At 38.0% G+C, this 25,666-nt stretch overlaps 1 protein-coding gene across 4 annotated transcripts; it reads left to right on the top strand.

Annotated features, from left to right (window-relative positions):
• Positions 1-814: 814 nt before the first annotated feature.
• Positions 815-20,910, top strand: ccdc178 (coiled-coil domain containing 178). 4 transcript variants are annotated; one of them, XM_028594092.1, is made up of 20 exons: positions 815-971; positions 1,243-1,391; positions 4,378-4,514; positions 4,616-4,674; positions 4,767-4,846; positions 5,268-5,471; positions 5,578-5,798; positions 6,839-6,981; positions 8,469-8,622; positions 8,717-8,812; positions 9,046-9,182; positions 9,293-9,476; positions 9,596-9,658; positions 10,024-10,152; positions 10,226-10,339; positions 10,543-10,688; positions 11,459-11,618; positions 14,635-14,784; positions 17,793-17,927; positions 20,246-20,910. In XM_028594092.1, exons 2-20 carry the CDS (start codon positions 1,334-1,336, stop codon positions 20,363-20,365), a joined length of 2,490 nt encoding a protein of 829 aa, XP_028449893.1. In that variant the 5' UTR covers positions 815-971; positions 1,243-1,333; the 3' UTR covers positions 20,366-20,910. The 4 variants fall into 4 exon arrangements, with proteins under 4 accessions (XP_028449893.1, XP_028449890.1, XP_028449891.1 ...); XM_028594089.1 differs by lacking the exon at positions 20,246-20,910 and adding an exon at positions 18,978-19,657; XM_028594090.1 differs by lacking the exons at positions 815-971; positions 20,246-20,910 and adding exons at positions 1,072-1,158; positions 18,978-19,657.
• Positions 20,911-25,666: the final 4,756 nt, after the last annotated feature.

Below are 25,666 nucleotides of genomic sequence, written 5' to 3'. Positions count from 1 at the left end.
ATTAAAGACCAATCTTATTTAAAGATCTTTCTTCAAGATAGACAAAGACTCACTAATTTGTTGTCATTTCCAATTTGGATTGTAACCTACTGAATACAATAGGCTACATATATTTTTTGAGTTGTAACCCCAACTACTATAATAAATAAATAATAAATCAAAAATAACCATTAGTCTGCAGAGGTTTTACACCCAAATAAAAAAGGAAGATTATTCATTTAAGGGTTGTATTGTTTTTATATGATTTTGCCAATGACTGTATAGCCTATATGAGTTTTTAACTGTGCAACGCTTTATAAAGAAACGTTCAAAGATCTAATTGCAAACCAATGTGTATGCAACTTTAGTCTAGATCTGAAAAGACTTGTAGCCTACTACAAAAGTGTCCAATAACATTTGAATTTCAAGTTTGGATTTTTAGCCCACGATAATCAAGATAAACATATCATACCTTACTGTAGGAGTAATACATAGCTACTGTAGCATGTTATCATTATATTGATATACTTGTGGCCTATGCATGTGTTTACACATAGGCCTACAGTTCACAGCAGAAGGCCTAACTAAGATTGCCTAAAATAAAATAAATACTTTTTCATTGTCTACCCCCTCTATGATTCTGTGTTTCTATTCCTCAACAAAATGTGCCTAACTTCGCATGAAACGAGTAGGAAACACCACTTGTGCCACTGCTACCAATACTTCTAACCCTGGTGCTACTAAACAAAAGCACTCACCTTCATTGCTGCTCTTGAACGCAACTTACCCTCTCCAAGCGCAGCCCCTTGTTGCTAAGCAACACTGAGCAGAAGATTGACAGTAGTTGCAACTTCAGTTGATTCATTTGGAGAAAACTTTAATAAAAGTCAACTTTTTTTACAGGTCAGCTGCAGCGTCGTCACTCAGAAGAACAATAACAAACTTCAAGATAGCTAGCTAGATAGCTGGCAGTCAAAGGTGTATTAATACAAGTAAGTTGATAGCCTTCCATTTTTCGCTTTCTCTTTCTGCCATGACAACAACCCCCCCCTGCTCATTAATATGTCATTAGCTAAGTTAATTAACCGTCAATTTAACGTTAGCTAAGAGAGCGAGATGAGTGAAGGTATCAGTTGCAACTTTAGCCAACGTTAACTTTGTCCGAAAGATTAACAGCAGGTATTATACTTAGTTGTACATCATCTAACTAATGTGTACATAAAACCCATAATTAACAATTGCATTTCTCCCCAAAATGTCCAGGTTAGCTAATGTTGAATGTCAACGGCTCTACGTTTCCACACGACGGTGGAGTTTAAACTGGTGATTTTTCCCCATCGGACAAGTTTCAGCAATGCCAGACGTTGAACCGCTTAGATTCCCATCAAGGGAAGGACGACCTAGTCAGCAAGGTGAGAAGATTTAATTGTGTAAACGGTAAACAAGTCGACTTTATTATAACCCTCATTAATACATGGTAAATTGATAGTTAATTAAACTTTAGTTAATATTTATTTTATTTTACTGTTAACAAACAATGGAGTGGAATGGATGTTAAATAAATCATGATGATTAAATAATCATCAGTTGCAACTTCATAATAGCCATCCAAACAATGTTTATTGACGGTTTACAAAAGGTTTAAAAATAATTTGGTAATCATTAACACGTGATACTTTAATATTATATATAACATGTTATGATGTGTGCAACAATAGACTGTTAAACTAACATAAATCATAGCATTACTAATAATAAGTCAACATTATTAATTATTATTCCATTATTTGTTATCAGAAAAATAACTTAACTTCAGTTTAATTAACTATAAATGTACCATTTATTAATGATAGTTATTATAAAGTGTGACCAACTTCTTTTTTTTAGGTCTAAATAGACATACATTCTGATGGAGATACTGTATTACAACATATGGACACTGTCAATAGGAAAATAACTACAAACAAATATGGATGACAGAAACTATCGGTAGTGGTCACAGTCTACAAAATTAATTTTAATTTTAAAAATTAAATTAAACAGTTGTTTTTAGGTTAACACACAACTTAATGTAGTATTTATTGAGCTGTCTACGGATATGAAATTCATCTGGAGACCAAACCTGTCCCAGTACAGTGAGTAAACTGCCCACACAAAGTCCAGCCTGTACAGAGTACTGACTGGACTGCACTACAGAAATTATATTAGGTGGTGCATAATTTGTTATGATAATTACATTTAAACATCTAATGTCATTAGTGAAATGACAGGTGTACTGTAACTACGTGAATTGGTCCCCAGACTCACATGGGCCTGCTCTGTGGCTATAATACACCCTGCCAGTATGATTTAGAGCTTATTCAGCCCACTGGTGACATATTGCTTCACCACCTTCCTACCCCACTTTGTTCTTTCACTGTGTATTATTCATCTAAACTGCTCAGCAACAGATGGCCTTTATTTCTGGTGTCCCCACATTTTTTCCTTGACTTTTCTTGTAGGCTATTGGTCTGAGTAAGCTCACTCACTAGCCATTGTTCTAATTATTGGATCATCATGGCAGGATAAATGTTATCTCAGTTGGGAAAGGTTCAATAGTCTCACATACAGTGACATATTTCTTACTGATTAGAGTTCTAGTTTGTCTAGAGGTCTTTGACAGTTTTGGCTGTATCTCTACAAGGTGGTCATTTACCTGTCTAACTGTTATGACTGGGCCAACCCCAAACATGTGATGCTGTCCTTAAAAAGGTTATAGGCTACACCAAATGTCATACCACGTTGGCACTGCTGGCAAGACAAGTGCATGATCACCTGGTGGTGCATGTCATACCACCACTTGTGACAGTTGAAGATGCTCTTATGGGTGTACATACGCTTGGTCCTCCTTTCAGTGGCATACATTCATATTCAGCTGAATCTGTGGGCGGATACTTTATCCAGGGCCGGGTACTGACCCTGCAAAGTTGAGCACATGCCCACAAGTGATAGGAGCAGTTTGAGCACAAAGAAAAACCATCCATTTTTATCCCATACATCTAGACAATGACAGCAACAAGTTGGCCCTCAAAATAAAATACTGGAAAATTGAATAAATTAAATTAAATTAAATTAATTAAAGGTATTGCCTATTGTGAACATCTCTCTCCCCCTCTCTCTTGTGGGCCCTGCAGTGAAAAAAACATTACCTCCATCTTAGTCTCGCATTGCCAGACCTTCCTCAACAGCACTGCGGAGGAGGGTCTGGCTAGTCCACACAGCATTCTGGGATGGGAGAAAAACATGCTCTGGTTTATTGGCATTTCTTTAAAACAATCACCGAGCAACGGTGCTGCTGCAAAATAGCCTCAGTAAGGAACTTGTTTTGGTGGAACATGTGTACCTTCAAAGGTTGTTTAGTCGTGCAACAGAAACCTCAGATTGGACAGATAGTCTAGCTAGCTGTCTGGATTTACCCTGCAGAGATCTGAGGATCAGTTAACCACAGTCCTCATAAATTGACCAGAGTTTAGAATGCCATCACAAAGAAAGCGGAAGGTAACGGACATCCGGCCGAAATGAGGGACATCCGGCGGAATTTCCGGCGGCACCTGAACAATCCCGGAAATGAAACGTTGTGTCGTCGATAGACTACCTCCATCTTACCTCCATCTTACCTACTGTTTTACATTACAGATTACAGTATAAGACAGAGGAGTGAGAAAATAATGCAAAAAATAATTTAATAAACTGTGATGGACTGATGAACTGTTATACTATGTCTAGGCTTTTTTAATTATTGAGGGACTGAATTAAAAGTAGTGATTCACATAGGCCTACTGTATATTGAAATATTATACAGTACAGGAAACATTTAGCCACTAACATAAACTTGGTCTTCAGTAATCTCCACATTTTGAATGTGCCCAAAGGTTACTGACATGTCTTTGTACTATACTATAGACAAAAGACTAAGTCAGTATTATTTCGTGTGAAGTATTGCCACCTGCACTGTTTCTTACCCATTTTGTCAGCCAGATGGCGTCCTTTCATCACCAAGAATTGTGCCCTTGGGTATGTCTTGTTCAAATGAGTTGTCTCTGCTCTCTCACTGATGCTTCCAATGTATTGCAGAGTTTATTCACAGCCAAATACATTTTTATAATTACTTTTCAAAATAAAGTTACTGAAGTAGGGTGAGCATTTGTTCCAACAAAAGTCTGTTGTCTTCAGATTTTTCTTTTCATTGAGAGATGGTTCATCAGTGTGGTAATTATAAAATAGTTTTGAGGGCTTTGTGCCATTATGTATTAAGGACATCTGTAGCTAGGGTTGGCTTTTCATTGCTTCTCTGAAAGCAATTTGTTCGTGATGAACTAAAGATGTATTTACAGATTTCAATATTTTGTGTTTCTCAAGATCAAGCAGATCTTCAAGCGGTCTGCTCTGGTAGACGTCGCACTTGTGCATTGCTCAACAGTCCCTCGCCATGTGTCAACAATGCCATTTACCATATCCAAGAGCTGAAGATGACAGTGGAAAATTGGTGTCAACAGGTAAACTGATGTCAGATGTGATCAGACCTGTGAAAGATTGTAATACAAATATCAGATATGAGTAAACATCTATTTAAAAGCATTTTTTTGTCTTGTACCAGCCTGGAAAATATCAGCCACTGATCAATCAGGACAAGCACCAATACCGTAAAACTTTAAGGTGAGGTCCTCTATTGTTTTGCTTCATTATTTCTTTTTGTTATATTCAGTTGGACGTAAAAACACAACATGAGTTTAACTCCTTTTTAACAGATATCAGCCCAGAGACTCAGATACTGAATCAGTGACGTCTACGGAGTTGTTCGTCGAAGGCATCGCAATTAGTGCAAGCGGTGACCCCTTTTTCTTTTTAAATGGCAAAAAGTAATTTTTGTAATATTTTGTCTTCATTTTTGTTATGCAATAGAAAAGCAAACACTGCCCCTAATGCTGAAAATAAAAGAGCAACACATAAGTGTGTAGTGTGCACTTACTTGGAGAAGCTCTAGGTTGGTTAAGATGTTTGAGTCATGGAGACATACCAGTCCCAGTTACTGGTTCATATCTTTTGTCGACATAATAATTGATTAGATACCATCAAGTATCCACCCTGGTAATAGAATACCCTGGATCAAGTTTATGTTTATCAGTCATATTATGTTAACATAGCTTTGCAAACATTATTTTACTTGTTTAGGCTTTTGCTTATTGAGTAGAAAATGATGATACAGTACAATACAATGTACCAATCTTGTAAAGTTTGTCATCCTCTAGAAAGTTGTCCTTTATCGCCACTATTGAAGAAAATAAATGAAGTACTTGGAGAAGTTTTGTATCTGATTGAGCGGTTGGAGGCTGATCGGCAGTATGCAGAGGAAGCTCTCCACAAAGAGAAGAGAAGAAAACGATTTTTGGAGAACAAAGTTGACAGTATTTCACTGTGGAAGCAACAAGAGCACTCTTTTGTAGTCCAAAAAGGTCAGTGACTTAGAAGTGTGTTATCATCTCCTCGTAAAAATATTGTGCTGTTGTTCTTGTACAATGAATAAACTAATTCATTTTTGACTATTGCTTTTTTTTCTAGAGCACGAAGCTTGCATTAGAGACATCACTGAACTAAAGTGGCAGCTCAAACTGGAAAGAGAGAAACTTGACCAAGCCCAGGAGAAACTTTCACACACTGAAGTGTTGAACCAGACCTTACACGAGGACATTAACTTTGCCAAAAAACAAATTCCTATTGTGAACGAAAACCTGGCCCTCCAGAGAGGCATCATAAATCAAATCAACACTGCACAAGCTGAGGTAACCTCTAATTTGATTTATTCTTGTTTTAAAAACAATTTCTGTGTTTATATTTTCAAACCCAGAAAGGTTGGACACCAGGGCTATGGTTAATTAATAGCTCTGTCTTTGGTGGTAGTCCAGTACAGATACGTGCTTAACCACATTCTGGTGCATTTTATACATTAACAAATAACCACAATAAAATAAGCACCAAATAAGGTAATAAGGCTCTATCTCACTCACCCACTCGCTCTTTTTTTAACTCTATTATTAATCCACAAGTGGCATGACACTAGGGATTGCAATGTTTGTTGGTCTATTGGTCCATCCAACACATTGATCGAGTAAAATCATTCCATTTTAACAATTGACTGGATTACCATGAAATTTGGTACAGACATCCATGGTCCCCAGATGATGAATCCTAATAACTTTGATAATTCCCTGATTTTAATTAAGCTTTTCTCCTTGCTAATTTAATTTGTTCAAGTCAGGACGCAGCAACATTGATGATGACCAAATCCAGCCTCATCTGCACTTTGAGTTCAATGCCCACAATCAAATATGCCATGAAAGTGTACTAATAGAGAGATGAGTGATGAGGAAGCTACAGAGAGGTCAACTTGGAATCTAAACCATTGCAGCTTTGTGGTTGCTGAATGAAATACCAGACTGACTCAGAACAAATTTGTTTATTAATTACATCTCAACAAGTAATTGCTGTGAGTGTTCTGAAGATGGTAATCCGGGGCTCTGATATTCAACTTTTAATCTTTAAACCCAGGCTAAACCCAAGGTTAATAGCTAGGCTAGATTTCCATATTTTCTAAGATTTGCCAAAACCAAGAAAAAATGTAAAAACCCTTCTAGTGCATAGCCTCACTGTTGACTTGTGGCAGTGGCTTACTATAGGTATAGGATTCAGAATATTAAGTTTCAACAGGGTATGATTAGATAACGGGATAATGTATTGTCTTTGATATCAGTACCTTTATGAAAGTCTTCGAAAACAATATCTGTGCAAACTAATAAGCCCATGATTCCCCCTTCTTTTTTAGGCTGATGAAGTATACTCAAAAACAAAAAGTGATTTCAAACTGGTTCAGAATGAGTTTAAAAAGATGGAGCTGGAGACCAAAAATGAAAAGATATCACTGGATTATGTACTGTTGGCGGCGAAGACTCTGCTGGCTAACAGATTGTGAGTATCTATCCTGTGCAGTGAAAACAAACAGCTTCACCATCACAGTAGGACAACTGAGACAGAAGACATCTTCCATGAAAAAAGATTGACTCATTAATATACACTCAGTATCATTGCTGACTTTTACTTTGAATTGGTGGGATAGTTGTGGCTTCTGTCCTTTTGTTTTGTGGCTTCTTTTTTATCTGGTATGACTGTGTTTTATTCTTGTGGATTTGGTCATTCTAAATGCATTTATTCTGTGATTTTGTTTAGATTGTATGCACAGTACACTATCAAAGTACAGTACAAAGGAAGTTACAGGAAAATGTATTTATCCTTTTTGCATCATCAATGCTAAATAACCACACAGTCATTGAACATTTCATATGTAATTCCTATTGAAAGCATTTTTGTATAGATTATGCCACTGAAATCACTTGATTCAGTCTGGCTGGCAGGTGTATGTTAAAGTCATAAAACAGGACTCCTCAAACAAAGATATGGTCAACAGTTTAAAGGTCCCATGGCATGATAATTTCACTTTGAGGTTTTTTAACATTAATATGCGTTCCCCCAGCCTGCCTGCTCCTTATGAGGTCATAAGGAGCAAGGTTACCTCCCCTTTCTCTGCTTTGCCCACCCAGAGAATTTGGCCCACCCATGAGAAAGAGAGAGACAGCATGGCTTGCAAAGGAGCAAAATGACAGTTGGTCAAGGCCGCACCCCCACCTTGCCCCTCCTCTCTTCTCATAGCATTTAAAGCTACAGACACAGAAATGGCACATACTAAGGAAAGCACATTGTGGGACTGGCTCTAGTGGCTGTAATTCTGCACCTAGGCTGAATTTCGGGAAAGAGACTTCAGATACAGTATTAGGGGACCACTAAGGCCTATATAAAAGCATCCAAAAAGCAGCATGTCATAGGACATTTAACTGAGTCAGTGTGCAAGGTATATTAAACTGCACTTAACCACAGTAACAATATTTCTGCTTGATGCTGCATTACCAGATAACAAGTCTCGGTCTCGGACCTAACCATTGATTCAACAAACTTTGAAAAATTATTTGAATAAAGGTGTCCTGATATGCAAAAAAAGAATGGGCTCAGCATGATGTTAATGTTAACGTTTTAAATTTGTTCTTTGATGCTGACAAAGTCCAGACCAGTTCATGTTTCATATCAACTGTATTAAAAATTCTGTAGTAAAAAAATATCAATATAGGTTTAATTTTAATAATTGTAAAAAATAACTTAATTAAAGGTATATTTTCCTATTCATTTACAGTTTTCATACTGTGTTGTAGATGATTCTCTTGCATTATTCCGAGTATCATGAGTCCCTTGTGTTGTGATATAGTGGCTTAACTGAGCTACATATTGTGACAGCATTATATTATGAACTATTGTGTGATTCCCAACCCTAAATAAGCACTGGATTTCAAAAACTGCTTTTAATTCTCCAACTTCATAACAAAAGACAAAACTGGTTTTCTCTTCAGGGAAGAATTAAACCAGTTGAAGAAGCTTGAGGAAGGTCTATTTGCTGAAATAAAGGATGCTGAAAAGACGGTTGCTCTTACAGAAGAAAGGTGCGCAGCCGCAACACAACGTATCCCTGAAATGATTGAGCTCGAAGAAACTCAAAACGCCCGGGTAACTGATATCGTCTACATTTTAATGTTTAAAAAGGTAGCGTTTAACAGTTTACAAAAGTAGTAAAATTCATGTTTTTCCCCTTTTATAACAGATTTTGCAATTGAAACTTCAAATTGAGGATGAAATGCAAAAGATTAAGAAATTAAAAGAGAAACTGATTGCACAGCAAGAAGACATTGAGAAAACTGTAAGTATTGTCACAATGATGTTTAAATGTTTTAATTTCTTTATAATGTTGGTGCTGCTTTTGTCTACTTATGTGTGTCTTGATAGTATATTGTGTAGTGCATGGCACATAACTGCCACGCTACAATTGGACTGGAGTTATGCATGCTAATAATGTGTGAATTCATGGCACTGTAAGGTGTTTTGGATAAGTGCATCCACTCAGCGGCTCACTGTATGTTATGTTATCCACAGAGACTTCATGGGGAAGCAGAGGTTTCCTGCGTAGAAGAGCAGCTCCATTCAAAGCGTAATGCTCATGCAGCTCTTCGTAAAGAAAACATGGAGTATGAACAGAATGTAGAAGACCACAAGATAAAAATGTCTAAGAGGTACAGCATCAAAGCCAAACCCGTGGAGAAACATACAATATCCTATATTTGGTTTTACAATACACAGGAGTAGGCAACCTACCATTACTTTTCTGTGTGATTTCTGTTAGCAAGAAGGCAGTGAAGCAGATGCATGAGGAGAGGAAGCAGATGCTCCAGAAAATCATTGACAATGACGAGCAGTGGGAAAAGGCCGAGGAGGAAGTGACCCAAGTTGTAGCCAGGCACAGTGTCACCCAGACTAAACTGGAAGAACAGGAACAGCTCACCTTCATGGAAGAACAGAGAGCCAGGGTCAGTGACAACATATGTACACATTCTATGTATACTGCATGGGTCACAGTTTGTAAGGGAAATGTCAGATACCAAATGTTTCCTTCAGTGTTATTCAGGGCTCTATCTATGCTCTACAGAAAGAGATTGAAACCCTGAGGAAAGATCTGACAGGTCAGATGACTGCCCTGGAACTACTGAAGGTAAATTCATTCACAGAAGACAAATATAATGACAAAATTGTGACACAAACAAAGTAGACTTAAATTGAAATCTTCAAAATATATCACTGTATTTTACTTTTTCAGTTTCTGTGGAACACTTCGATTGTATTAGCGTATAGCTATGATGAAAGGTATGAAGAGGTCAAGCTTCACAAAGCACAGTCTCAATAAAAATGGAACATTATACGTTTCATAAAGATAGTTTTAAATGCCCGGCTGTATTCAATTGCATAATTTTATACATTCCCACACTCGTTACATATTCTGCTACTGTTTTTACCCCCTGTAAATGTTTTAAGACTTCAGGATAATGACATTCTGTCTTGTTTTTTCTTTTGCATCAGGGTCAGTGTGCAAATAAAAATGAAGAATTGTTTCGACAACAAAGGAGCTCAGAGCTAACTAACCAAACACTTCAGAAAGAATTTGAAGATGCATCCACAGCAACTAAGGAATTGGAGACACAAATTGAGGTAATGATGAGTTAAAGTTAAAAGTTAAAAAGCAACAATTTATAGAATTGTGACTGATCTTTTGTTTGTATAGAAAATCAAGAAATTGAACGAAGATTTGGAAAAGATTCAGCGTGAACACGGAAACACATTAGTCAACCTTGAGAAGGAGAAAAAACTCAAATGTGACCACCTGAAAGCTGCTCAGGTAAGAAAAGAAAAGTTAAGGGCTGCATCAAGCAATTCTTGAGTCAAAGAACCGTTGCCAAGTCAAGTTTTACTCTATAAAACTCATTGAGCACAAAGCTAGTCACAGCTATTTATCATGTCATTCTTTTGTTGAACAAACTCATCTCACGCTCTAAGCACTTAGGGATTTTTTTCAACATTAATGCAACTATTTGTTTACAGGATTTACACACTGCCACTGTAAAGAGATATGACAACACCCTGGCCAGGATCAGTGACCTTACAAAGAAGAGCGAAGAATACCGGGTTGCTTCAGATAAAATGGAAAAAATAGTTGAAAGCATGCCAGAAGCCATAGCAGAACTTCAGTAAGTTAGTTAAACACAGGAACTACTCAATATAATTAATAATCAACCTTTTCTCTAAATAATTTTAGTATATCTTTGATTATATATATATGTGATAATATTCAACCTTTGTCCAAAATGAGTATTTCTTAAATCAGTGGTTCTCAACCTGGGGGTCTGGACCCCCAATGGGGTCGCGAGATAATTTCTTGGGTTGCCAGATGGTTGGGGAGAAAAACATGAAATAACATATTCTGGACTGGGGAATGTTTTGTACACTTTTGTGTGAGTTTGGTACATTTCATGTGTTCTATTCAGAGCTTCATGTGTAAATCAGGAGGTCCTGGAACACAGAAAGGGGTTTGAAGGCGGGTCAGGGGGAGAGAAAAAGTCACAAACGCATTAAAAAATCCACACAGCCTGGAGCACATTGGACAAGGCTAGGTGCTAGCTGCTAAAACTAAACTAAACTGTCATTAAAGCAAAGCATTATTTGTTTACATTTATTAATCCGAGCATTCACAAAAATCACTCAAAATCAGCAGGGGGAGGCGTGTAGAAACAGCAGTTTACACCGGTTTGCAGCTCTCTTTCTTGTTGTCGAGGGGTTGGTGGGGTCGCGAACACCAGCCTCATTATTCTGGGAGGGGGGGTCACGACTCAAAAAGGTTGAGAACCAGTGTCTTAAATAAGTACCAGCCCATTGATCCAGTAATCATATATTTATGATATTGAAAACTAATTTTCAAAACAGTAATAATCTTTTTTATGTATTTGATTTCTCCTTCCAGAAGTGTTTTTGATGTGGTGGAATTCAAAAACAAATCAGCTGCTCTTATAATGAGCACCTTGCAGTCTGATATTAATAACTGCCAACTACGAACACAGCGATCCATGCAGACACACACTGCTCATCTTACAGCGAGAAAAAAAGAAATGGAAGACACCAAGGTAACAAAATGTTGTTCAGTATTACTTTCTGTAAATACATGATTTTTTTGTGTCAAATACTGTGGAATCAGAGACAAGCTGTAAAAAAAACAAAAAAAAAACATCTTATTGTTTATTTGTTTGTGGATTAGTGTCAGCACATTGCTTGTCACAATACTTCCCTTAAGATGCAGAGAAAAGAGCTGTGTGCAATTAAAATTACAAGCCATGGTCAATCTTGTTTAAGTGCTTTTCCCACAAATGACAACTCACTGTTGTTATAGTCTTTTGTCTCGACGAATTTGATGATGCATGTCGTGGTGAGATGCTGCGCCTGTTTTGTTACCTGTAGGCCAACATTTTCACCATCATTTTAAATCTAAGCATATAGTTCAGAATATCAAATAAGCATATAATCTGGACTTTTTTACATCAATGTCAGAAATAGGCTCTTAAAAAAAACGGGCACACTCTGCACAAAATGGCATGTATTTCAACAATCCTTTGTAAGAGAAACCCCTATTTATTTTAAGGTTTTCATCTGCAGGATTATCAGCCCCAGCCAGAGCCTCTTTGCTGATGGGGGTTTCACATGGCTTATCTAATGTGAAATCGCCATGTGGTATATAGTTTCATTAAACGGTGATCAAGAATGCATTAGTTCAAAACAAGAAAAGGCAATGGAGCTTAAGCCGCCATGCATCCAAGTGCAGCAACTTTAAAGAAGTTGTTGGTGTGAGACAATTTAAGAATTAGAAGTCTTCCTCATAGACACAACTCCCATTAGCCAGATAAAAGTTAGCCATGCAAAAAAGGGTTTAGTCTTTTCACTTGACGAAATAAGATGATATAACAACAATACTCCGCACCAAATAAAAAGATCAGAGAGAGTATGAAGTTCGAGGGAAATTGGTCACTTTAATCATTGAGACCAATATAAAGCACACATAATGTCTGCATTAGCATAACATAATAAGCAGAGTGTGCATTCAGAAACCACAGTGCATGAAGCAGAATAGTTAGACTCTTTCAGATATTTCTTATAAAAGAGATTTCTTCTAAAATTGCTGACTCTTATAAGCTCCTGTAGGTCACAGCTCCTCTTTTCTATAGAAACTAATACAGGTCAGTAAAGCTAATAGCCTGATGGGAAATAGTATGTGGCTGTATTAAATACAACCTGCCGATGGTTATTTTTAAAGATACAAATACAGGGTATAGTATCAAGGTGAAATAGGTTGACTGGTTAGTCCTGTGGAATCTGTGGTCATCTCTATTCCGTCTTTCGTACATGGAACCTAATTTTTGATTTGATCAGGGCTTGTTGTTTGGCGAGCACAAAGTAAACAATGCAAACTGCCAACGCTATCAGTTTCTTATGGGCAATGAAGTGTAATTTGTTCCATTTACACTTCACAACAGCATCAGATGGGCTTTGTCAGTGCTGCATGGAGTAATTAAACCTGAAATCAATAGCAGGCATTTGTCATGTTTACAGCCCCTCTTTCTGCTGGGTTAAACTCATCACTTTAGTGCTGTTCTGTTTTACTGCAGAGACACACTTCATTATGTCTGCAGGTAGAGTTGAGATATTCACCAGCCACATATCCAGTACTTGGGGAACATTGTTCAAATGAAAAGAGGACATGAGAGACATACTCACTGTGATTGATTTAATGCTTGATTTCCCAGAAAAGTGTCCATTGTTGTATCCCTGCTATTTATATTGCTATAATTAAAAACACAAATACAGGGAGCATGTATTGTTTTGTACGCACACATAGCAGGTCAGTGGTACAACAAGTGTCTTCTAAATGGTCAGTGTGGTGTTACTATACAGTATGGACAGTACTGTATATTAGAGGTGTGAATCTTCACTGATCTCCCGATTCGATTCGATTACGATTATCATGTCAGCGATTCAATTGGATTTGATATCTCGATGCATCACGATGCGCCAAATAAATTTTTCTGTTAAAGCCATATAGGATATTTAATTCAAAAATAAAACATTCTACAGTGCTCTAATACTAAATAAATTGGATACATAAAACTACAGCACTGAGCACATGGCACTTCCTGAATGTGCATAACATACCAGAATATGTAAACAGAAATGTTGTTAGGCATACATAAAATTTTAAACAGAAATAATCGATGAAAAAAATATGGCCCAGACAATTATCAATGCAGCATCGTCCATGTCCCCGATTCGATGCATCGATTATTTGATTCATTTCAACACCTTACTTGACTCTCCGGTTCCCTTCACCATATAAAATCCTTGTACATCTGTACTGTACATGATGCTGCCTCCGCAGTTGTTCTTCTGCCAGTGTAGCTGTGGTCTATTACAAACATATTGGTAAAATGATCATCATACTAACACAAATCCATTTGTGAATGCTGATTGCTCTAATTGTAAAAAATCACATTAAGGTGTGAGAGGTCCCTTTTTAGTATATTGGTGACAGTTAGAGATACACCAATCAGATACACCAGATCGGTATCAGGGCCGATATTGACCTCATCAACGGGTATTGGCCATGGCGTGAGTGATCCACATTAAACAGGGTTTCTTTGTTAATGTAACTATAAAAATCAGAGTTTCTCATATCTGTTACATTAATTTAGTCACAGATGGCCACCAAATCATTTTTTTAGCATCACAGCGACGCCTGGCCTCATGTTACCGTACGTAAATAAATGTCATGATTTCAGTGAATTTTGAGCAGTAAAATATATACAAGTAAGTAAGTAAGTAAGTTTAAAGTAAGTTAGTTTAAATTTGGGACAAAGAAAAGTATTGGATCGATATCCGGTATTGATAGCTACTCTGAATTGATCAGGATTAGGATTGTGAGACAGAAGGTTGTATCAGCACATCACCAGTCACAATGTAATGTACTGTAGGTATGTCACAATTACAATAGTTACCGTTAGTTACTTGTGTCTTGGTGGTTATTACATAGCTACTGTAAACATATTATTTACCTTTACCATTTTACCTGAACCTTTTGTTTTCATGTGTGTGTAGGAAGCATTACAAATTTCACTGAAGGAGAACAAACAGCTGGCAAGCGACTACGAAGATCTTAAGAAGATCCTCATGGAGGCCAAACAAGAGGCAGTGTCTGCATTGAGCGAGAAGAACCATACACATAAATCTTTTCATTATTACACACAGGTACAGCTTATATAACCCTTTGTTATGTTTACTATCACCCCCTCTCTTTTTTAATTATGTTTTATGACTTAGGATTTTTGCTCTGTTATCTTATGTTCTATTCCATGCTATCCTCTTTGCACGGGCAGTCATTTTAAGAAGGTTTTAGTTTGCCAACCACTAAGGAGGTGACTGCAGCAATCTAATAATAATGAGATAACTTGAGTGGAGGAGGATGATGGATGTGACTTAATGTAATGATAGCTATGTAGTTTTGCCACCAAGGGGAGTAAAGAAAGAGGTTGATGGCACATGTAAATACTATACTTTCTACATTTTCTTGATTATAGTTTTTGTAAGGTGGTCAGAGGTGAAACGTTTTATTATCGGGGTGTTCCAAATTTGCTTCTGCTTACCACAACTCTCACACACACACACACACACACACACACACACACACACACACACACCATTGGTTAGGGGTCAGCAACAAACACATGTTATGATCAGACAATGAATGTGCCTTCACTGCTAAAATAGCACCAGAGGTCTTGACTAGTTGAGGGAGACAACTCAGCAGCATTTTACTGTTTAATCTTTATAGTTTGTGACACTATTTAACTGGAATTGAATTACACATGACAAGCATAACGCCAGGAAGAAGCCACACTGCTCCTGCAATGAAAAATTCATATTATTTGTTCCAAAAATGACTAATACCTTTACTTGAGCAATTCCTCATCTAACTGCATGAATGTTATCAAGTGAAAAATGCATGCAAAAATAAAATCCTGTGGACAGGATTTTCCACGCTCATGATCAAAGCCTGATTTTCTTTTACTCTGGATTCAGCCTTCACCATTTTTGTTTGTTTCAACTCTACACTTCTATAACAGCAGCCTCTCGGCTAGTGTTTTTATGCCAGAATTTAGTTTTTATAACAAGCTTATAATCAACAATGTTTCTGAAATGAAGATCACATTTAAATCTGATTTACAGGAACATTCAAACACTCTTCTTTCCTGTTTTAAATGTATAATTATCCCTATAATATTTGAATGTTTTGTCCCAGTTAGTACGTACTGTATATTACACAATGAGATTACCATTAATTGGTTTGTTTGTAACTGAAGGCAACAAGGTAAATGCATTAAACATTGTCATGATCATTTCAGAGATCACAACATTAATGCATGTGTGTGAGATGCCTCAAAACATTCATTTGTGTGTTTGGAGAGCCAGTCAATTCTTTCATCTAAACATGGAAACCTGAAACATACTAAATGATTGGGAGTGGGCTTATAGTTGTAATTTAAACTTTTCCAAGCCATCGCAACACAACCCGTAGTTGATATTTACGTGTTAAAATGCAGGTTCTAATTCTACCTTTAAATCTGAATTTATTAAGCCTCCACAAGTTGTCATGTTAAATTACAGCTAATGAAGTGCAGCATCTAGTGTCAAGCTTGTTACGTTATCTTGAGTGAATTGTTACCAACCACATACCTTGAATGTTAGTCAGTGATGGAATGTAACTAAGTACATGTAGCACTGTATACATATGCCCACCAGTTTATAAAATATTAAAAATTAGCTCCACCACAGTAAAATGCTATTTAAATTTAAAGCATCAGTAAAACTAATCAAATACTATAATATATAACAGTGTGACACTTACAGGGCCATTTGTTTGCAGAATAAGTGCACCATCTTTTATTAATAATACCTACATACTTTTACTTAGTGACCTTTTCAATGCATTATTATTTCTGTATTGCACTATTACTACTTATATTTTAGGATCTCAACACTTTGTCCACCACTGATGATAGTGTATTATTTATTCTATATTTATTACCATTGTCAACCAGGATAGGTGAAACACAATAACCATCATCAGCAGCAATTCTTAATAGATGTTAATAAATGCAAATGTGCTACTTTTAGTGTTTTGTCATCATAACATGGGATATAAGAATATGTATTACTTAAACCTTTTTTTGCAGATTGCAGCTTTAATACTTGTATTTCAGATACTGATAATTTTATTCAACAGTTCCTGACTTTGTATGTTTGTAGTGGAAGAAGTATGTCCTATTTATTAATTGTCCAATCAAGACACACCTTAGCTGGTTTATCTAATATTAGATATAATAGTTTTTTTTAAAAGAGAGAATGTAGTAAAACATTATGGCATTATGTCTTAATCAAAATGCAACAAGTATAAATACATGAATCAAATAAGCAAAATTCTCATTTATAAATGAAAAAAGCATGATTAATTAGCATCTGACAGCACTTGTCAGCATGTGCCTTTTTATAAAAATCCTCTTGATTCTACTGTACGTGTAAGCATTGCTTTGTTTATGTGGATGTTTTCAGCTTTTGGGTTTTAACAGGGCACACCATAAAGAGCATTCTTGTTATTGTCTTTCCTTCAGGAGCTGATGACTGAGCTAATTCGCTTTAGTTTTCAATGCACTGGGGAACACATTGCCAAGCAATGATAAGCTTTGTAGGAAGAGTAGAGTGATGGAGGGGGAAGAAAAGCAATGGCATCTATCAGAATTTAAACCTCTTTGCTTGAAACTGTGTTAAAATAATAAAGCAAGCAGCATGTCTTTCCAAGAGACTAGGAATAATTTCTGGTTTCAGTGGGGGGTTCATGACTCTGTGTGTATGTGTAAAATATGTCTTGAGGGGATTGGTATAAAGTTAAACTGGGTGAAGTAGAAATATTTTACTCATCAGCTTTGCAGTCACAGAGTTTGCCTCGGCTAGAACAAAACTGCTGAAGCATTTAGAGAAAATTAACCCCCCATCCTGGCAGCCAGATGTGACTGGATTCTGATGAGTGCACACGAGTGGGCAGAGAAACCAAGAGACTGTGAAATTCCTGTCAGGCCCGTGTACTGCAGAATGGGCTATTGACTGCTTTCTCTATTCCCCTCCATCATTCTTCTTGAACACTGCCATTAATTTCCTCTCCTGCCTTACCAATTCCTTTTCTCTGCCTTCTCTCCCCCTAGCTCTCTTTGTTGCAGAAGAGGATGCACAAAGCTTTGGTGAAATACTTCAAACAACGCAGCCTCTACAGCCAGGCTGAACTGGACCGGTGCCAGGCTCTTTCTCATGAGACCGACCAGAAAATAAAAACAGCCCAGGTATTTGTACATATACATGTAAAACAGGCTGGGATACTGCACAAACTGTCACTATTCATTTAAATGGTAAATCCCTTTATTCAACTTTTATCCCAGTCTAGGTATTCTACCGGATGGAAGCGTATTATTTTGCATACTACAGTAACTCCATGTTATGCATGGCATTGTTTGAGCCTCATCCGGCAAGTCAGTTGCCTTGTGTGTTTTTTGCCAAGCAAGGGCAGCCAGGCAAACATCCACCATGGCTTTGTGCCTCACTGCTATGGTGGAGTTAAAGACGCCACCGTTACATTACAGTCTATACATTCACTCATCATCAGATCACAGACGTGATGTGATGGATGATATGTCTGCTAGAGTGCCTATGCAGTGACCCCGCGTCTAAGGCTGGGTGTGCCTCTCTCGATAACTCTATATACACAACACTTTGTGTTTGGTCCCATCGCATTAACATTTCAGCCCGTTGTCTGTTTAGCAAGGGTGTTTTTTGACTTCACGGCTAATTCAGAGTGAGTTCATTACGCCGCATGGAAGATATCTTCTTCTTTGTGAACAGAATAACTTTCTGTCGGTCTTGCAGAAGAGTAGCAGCATATTCTGCAAGGTTGAGAAGTAAGGCTCTTCAATTAGAGGATAATCGGTGTCTAATCTGTGCTGTGATGTGAGATGAGGTCAAAGCGGACAGAGGGACAGTGATGAATCTTTATGAAATCTCCTGTCCAGCATTACCGCAGAGCCAAGTGGCATGCAACCATACCATTACTACTTCCACCCTTTTTAACTTCCTCTTTATCTCAACAGTAGGTCATCCCAAAACCCTAGCCATGTTTGTCACTTGCAATCTGTTGTTTTTGTGTAAGAGAAAATCCTTGTTTTGTTTTTGTCATCCACCAAAATTCAACTTTATCAGATAATGCTGGAGGCAAATTATGCCCAGATTTGATTAGAGGTTTTCCAGGGGAGTGCCGAGTGAAAATACTATTAAGTGGTTTCCTTCTCTGTTCCTCCTCCTCTGACTGCTGACATGTTTTTTTGATGGGTCTGGTCCAGACATTACAGGGAGCAGCCATGTCTCAGTGGCCCAGCCTCAAAAGGCCCCAGCAGATCACAGCTCAAGGCAGGGAGGAGTGGGGCACAGGGGGAGGAGCTATCAGAGAGCTGCACAGTGTGAAGGACAAAAGAGCTGGTGTATTCAAGCGCACCACACCGTCACCCGTCACAGCTCAGCACAGGGTCCATCAGAGCAGGCAACCCTCACTTTAAACAGGCTCCTCGTGAACAGTCCAGCTCAGCGTCTATCCTCCAAAAAGGACAACCTTTATGAGTAAAGATTAAAAAAAAAACCTTTATGAGTTTATGAACAGGGATAAACACACAATCTGCATGATTACCTAATATTAAGCCCTTTAATGTGATTTTATAATCCATAACAAATGCACTGACAGTATGCCGAAAGTGATTACTAATCAGAGATTCACAATTGCATGATACATAGATTATCAATATCATTGCCACTTTGTAATAAAGAGATAAAGAAATCGATAGAACTGATACCATTTGTGACTGGAGTTGAACCAGGCTGAATCCCGAAAAGGCCTACACTAATCCATCATGTCCACTTAACCCCACAAGCAGAACATAAGAGAGGTCAGGTTCGCACTTTCACGGCTAAGGCGTACTTGAATTAGAAGCCAAATGGCATGGTTTGTTCAAAAGTAGCTTGAGGGGAGGAAGGCCGGGGAACCCTAGGGTGGGCAAGTGGGAGTGGGTGGGGGTGGTGGTGGGAGTGGAGGGCGGCGGGCTGTCATCCTGTTACACTCCTGCCAGAACTGGCAGTTCAGCTTTGTGTTCTGCGAGTTTACACTAGGGATGGCATAATTGACAATGGCTAACAGCGGAGAGCAGTGCAGAGCCTTGTTGAATGGCCAGTAATGATTGGAGCAGACGCCCACTGCCCTAGTCCCAGGGGACTGTAATCCAAGATCCTGTTTCTGATATAATTGTTAGTCAGAGAATTTCTGCATGACTAGGCCGGTTCAGATTCCCAAGCTGGTTGACAGTGCCAGGCAGTTTAATAGAAAAACTGGATGCTGAGGTTTTTAAAACAGAAGAGCACTGAACCTGGACATGGTTCACCAGGAGCCTCTTGTTCTCCTTCACAAAAATAAGAACAATATGGTAACTTTACTTTTCACAAATGTAGACTCACCATCAGCTGTGTTTGGGATGCAGATAGAGCGAGGAGTTTGTATATTGCCTTTGTTCAAAAACAGCATTTTCTTAATGAGCTTGTTTCATTTATTTTGTTATTCAAACAGGAGGGGTTGTCAGCAGAAATTCAGCTCATCTGTGCATTCCTGCAATCCTTGACAGATGACTCTACTACCATTGAAGATGCCGGGGTGAACAAACAAGTCAGTCCAGGATCGAATGAGTAGATGCCTTCAGTTCAAATAGCAATGTAATTGGACATTCACCTGTACCAGACAACTTACTTACCCTAGCACGCTTCACTATCCCCCCCTCTTTACTTGCAGCGAATCCATAACAATGAAACAGGTGACTTTCATGCTGCTGTCAGGACTGATCTAATTTTAGCTGGGTGAATGATTGCAATTGGCTTTGCCTCATCAGATAATTAATCTATGTCACCATTAATTGGAAAAGAGAATAATTACAGGCAGTGTTGACAGAAATTCTACGCTTCTCCAGATTTCAAGATCTAATTACAACTAGTGAAACCCTGTGACCTTAACTAGCACTTAGCACACCTTGGCCACCTTGACCATGCCCATGTGAAGACCACTGTCTCTTGAAAGACCCTGTTTTTCTTACCGCTCCCCGCACTCCTCCACTCTCTGAGAGCTGTCTCCCTCAATCACTTTTCAATATTCAATCTTAATTTTGTGGAAGTTTAGCATTTTCAATGAGCTGGAGATGAATGATTAATGAATAAATTTAAATGCTTCATTTTGTCCATGGATCATTAGTTAAGTCCTTTGTGGGAAGGACCTGAGAAAGGAGTGAAAATTATTGAGACATTAGCCTGAAGCAGTCCAGGGGTAAATAGTGTGCACAAAAGGATGTTGTGTGCGCACTATCCACTGGCTTTCTAAAGAACCCTGGGGGAACACTGTTTTCAATTTGGAATCTTAACTCAATCACATTTAGTACTGGTAGAAAATAGATTTTTGTTTCATCATGTTGCAACAATGTCATACTAATGGTACACAACACTAATGCCTGTTCCATATAGAGTTTAAAAGTTTTTTTCTGGATAAACAATACTAGTCTAAACCTCCTAAGACTCATTAAATGTTTTTAATTTACATAAAAAAATAGAAATAAATAAATAAGAATGGTCACATTTTTGAAAGAGTACACATGCTGTGGATTTTCTCAAGGCCAATGCTCCTTAGAGATATGTGTTGCCCTCTCCTGACCGTGTGTGGTTGATAGAGATGCTGTTGTTTTTGTTTATACGCTGGATGCCTCTTCTACTCGTGGGGACAGAAGGGGGCAGTGTGAACACAACAACATTAGAAAGACATAATTGACCGCAACGCGGTCCATTCTAGAGTTTTAACATGGCCATAGCATTTTATCTCAAATTAAGGATTATTATTATTCAGTCAATTGGAATATTAGAAATAGTAACGAGAAAAAGTATTCAAACTTTTATATATATAGAGTATTATATATATATATATATATATATATATATATATATATATATATATATATATATATATATATATATATATATATATATATATATATATATACATATATATATATACAGGCTGTTTTGAATGTGTAATATATTGCTTTAATGCGGAATCTCATATTAACTACTCACATGATGTCACTAGATCTCCAAAAGCACCTTGAAGAGAAAAATGTTCAGTCCATTTTTATATTCCTTACAGACTATATGGCAATATCTCAAATGAAAGTGCCTCCCCATCACATTTATCTACTCTCTTTGCATCTAATCAATCCCCTAAATAAATGAAAGTGAGCCACAACTAGATGTCATCACATTTATCTGTAGGTGTGTCTCAAAGTGCACACACCTAAAAGGCTGCTACTCTAAAGAGGGTGGACTGTGGAAATACTGATGGGGCTTCTTGACAGCTGAGATGTATTTTCTTCTATGTTAGATGCTTGTTTCAATGAGCTGAGGATGGACTATACAGCACAAGTCTCACTGTGTTGTATTCTGTGATACATCAGAGCTGGTTAAGATGATTTTCTTTGTAGTTTTGTAGGCAGATTTTGCAAGAGACATGTTGGGAAAATCTGATTTACAGGCAGCATGATTCTCAATTTCAGCCTGGCGCCACCATGCAGACGATGGGCCCGTTTCGTTTGGATTCACTCCAGCGATCACTTCTGATCGTTGACGTGAAGCTGAGTGAATCAGAGCAACGTTCTGTTCTCAAGCTAACCAAAACTCTTTTTGAAATCAGGAAAAATGGAGGTGTCCACTCAAACTGTCCTGTTTTTGTCCATGAGCAAGTGGAGAGTTGAGCCATAGAGCTGATGGAGTCAAGGAAAGAATGTGAGTGGAGAGAGGTGCTACTGTGTCTAAAATATCAATGAGGGAGATGCTGCCAAGTTTTGGAGCACAGAGGGAATAGGTCTTCTGTTAACATAGAGTAGACCAGGCAGCTCTTCACTGCTTCATATATTAGCTCTTAATAACTTTTATTTTATAGAGAATATTTTATTTTACGTTGACTAAATAATTTTAAACATTTATATATTTGTATTTATTTTTATAGGGACAAGTATGTAGCATATACCTATGCCACACACCACAGCATTTATAGCCCATTTGCAATGCTAGATGGACATTGTCTACTGTCCATTCCCTTCAGTATTTATACAGCACAGAAGGCTTTTAGAGAGTGTGTTCCTTCAAAGTTTAGGTAACTACAGCGTCTGTCATTCAGTCATACTGTACAGCTTAACAATACACTGGAACAGTGTATTTGCCCAGGTGAGTCTTTAATGTGGAACTAGGCAGAAAACATGCCAAACAAATTCATCAGCATAACAATAAGTGTTCCTTGTGTTGCCACACTCGTTTGATTTCAAAGATATTTATCTTAACAGGATAATAATTTGTGAAAGTCTCTGACATTTGTGGCTAGCTAGCATGATAATAAATCCATGGCTTGGAACATTTTTTAGTTAATTAGAGTCAATCAATCCAAACTTTGCTCACTTACCGGTGTGAAACCGGAGTATAATGAGCAGAAATCAGCATGGTGATTGGAAAACACAAATTACAGCTGTTAAAGAGAAACTCATCCACTTTTCTTCTGTTGATGCCAATGCCTGCTGCGAGGATTTAAAATTAGCATGGCATTCCTTTAATGGATGTTAGGAGAATGTTCTCCTCTATAATTAAAAAAAACCCTGTTAATATCCTTGTAGGCTAAAGTAAGAGAGGTTCTTATGATTGCATGACAACTCTTTAAAAGGATATTGGTCAGTTGACTGTTAAACCAAAAAATGATCTGCATGTATTTCATTTTGTTTTATCATGAGACTAGTGTTTGTTTCTTTTGCAAAAACATACACCTAAATTACTTAATTCTGCTTACATACAGTACATGCTATTTATGTGATATATTAATAATGTTGTTTTTCTGTTAATACGTATTATGAGCAAATGAAGTAACACTACATAATGGTGTGTGACCATAGCAGCGAGGTGGTCAGCACTGCTGCTTCAGTAAGATCATGTGGCATATTAATGAACTTCCCTGATATATACAGGACAGTCTTTGCTGTTAAAGGCTATACATATCTCTTTGGTCAGGGCTACATTTATATTATTCTTGACATATTTCATGCACCTTACATTCATGGTTTAATGATGTGAGTAATAACCTGGCGATGTTAACAGCACCCTAAAATAGGACCTTTATCTGATCTAGGCTTACAGACAGTAGTATGATATGACCCGGCTGCTAGTGGTCACGATGTACATGACCTCAGCGCTGGACGTAATTTCCTCTCAAGAGCTCTTGGAAAGGGAGAGCTTATGTTGTTGAGCTCATGTCGGGCTGGTAACAGCAGCTTGCCATTGTATTAATTATTGTCAGGGAATCCAAGGGGTGTAGATAATACAGAATGCACTGGTTGGTCCCATTTGTTTCACTTGTCAGTGGAGTGAATAATTGGGAGTGCTGACCATATTAGACACAAAGAATTTCTAAAACATACGACTCAAACAGTTGCAACATAAAAGTATGGCTTGGAAATGAAAAAGCTTAATGTCTGAGAATGCTTAAATCAGTATGGAATATATTTCACTGAGGTTTAACTCTGACAACAGTCATTTAGATTCACAGTGAAACATACAGTTTTGAATAGTATAATTAATTAGAGAAAGCTTGTTTAGTATTGCATTCTATTTTCCAAAGAGAGATTATACATAGTACTTAATTGTATTTATTTAGTTAAATACAACTTTAAAGCATGCAGCTTTGTGTTTTTCAGGTAAGTCAGATATTTTGCACCCCAAGTTCTTTCTTTAAAGGCTTGAGAACATTGATACAGTTTTGGGGTTGCTAATACAATGGGTCTCATCTTGCAATTCTCCCAAGGAATAACTATCAGTCCTGCTACAGCAGCTTCAGCGTCCCTAGGTGACCGCGCCACTGAGCCCGTGCTCGCTCCATCGCACCCCACTCCACGCCTGCTGCCACCCTGAAGGTAGATGCATCACGCTGGGGAGACTGCGCAACAGCAGCCCCTCTCTCCCACCAGCCCCCAAAACCTCCTCCACAGCACAGTGGCCTCCTGCAGCCCCTACACATCTCTGGGTCGCCACTTCAGCCCTGGTCCCAGCCAGTCCAGGCTCTCCCTCAGGTGTGTCTCCATACCACCTCCATGTCTCCCCCCACCTGAACTGCACAACTGGTATCCTTTTGTCATTTGAGAAATGACACACACATGCGCGCACGCACACACACACACACACACACACACACACACACACACACACACACACTGTATACACACACGCTCCTGTGCTCACTCTGAAGGAGACACCGCCTGTTCCTTTCTGCTCACCTCCCGGCTGCCGGCTGACTCTCTGAGCTGTGTCTGTGGTGGCTACGCCATGTGTGGGGATCTAGGGGTTTAAAACAGCAGGCCTCCCATACTCCCTAAATGGCAAGTATAAGTGCTTCAAATGTATTACACTGTGGACATTTTATGAATCATCTCTGACTAACTTTGATCTGAGCTGACAAGCACGCACTAATCAGTCCTAGTATCAAAATAAATGTAAAAAATATTTATCAATTAAACACGTGATAAATTTGTTCAAATTTGCAAATTCATCACGAGAAACTGAAGCTTCTTTTAGAAATGTTGCACCTTAACTGACCTTTTCACTTTCTCCTCACCTCTATAGATTAAACCAATGCTTCAAGTAAACTCATTTGTTCCTTTTGTGTCTAAGCTACTCTCAGGAGATGAGAAACTGGTAAAACCACTGCCACAGACAGTTAAAGTTACAGTTTACTGGGACTCTGAAACTGAGAATCCAGATCAAAACCCCTTAAAAGACTGTATAGTAACTGTTTCCATGTCCCAAGCAGTCATATCACATTATAATAATTCACAAATAACTTTGACCTCCTCTATGTTCATATAAGATACAGGAAGACGGATGTGGGACCCTGCTTGTGTTTAGACATATGGTTTGGAATTAA

Source organism: Perca flavescens, chromosome 12 (genome assembly GCF_004354835.1).
Source record: "Perca flavescens isolate YP-PL-M2 chromosome 12, PFLA_1.0, whole genome shotgun sequence".
NCBI classification, from domain to species: Eukaryota; Metazoa; Chordata; class Actinopteri; order Perciformes; family Percidae; genus Perca; species Perca flavescens.
The sequence above is the reverse complement of the archived record's forward strand: the minus strand, read 5'-3'. Positions and strand labels throughout refer to the sequence as shown.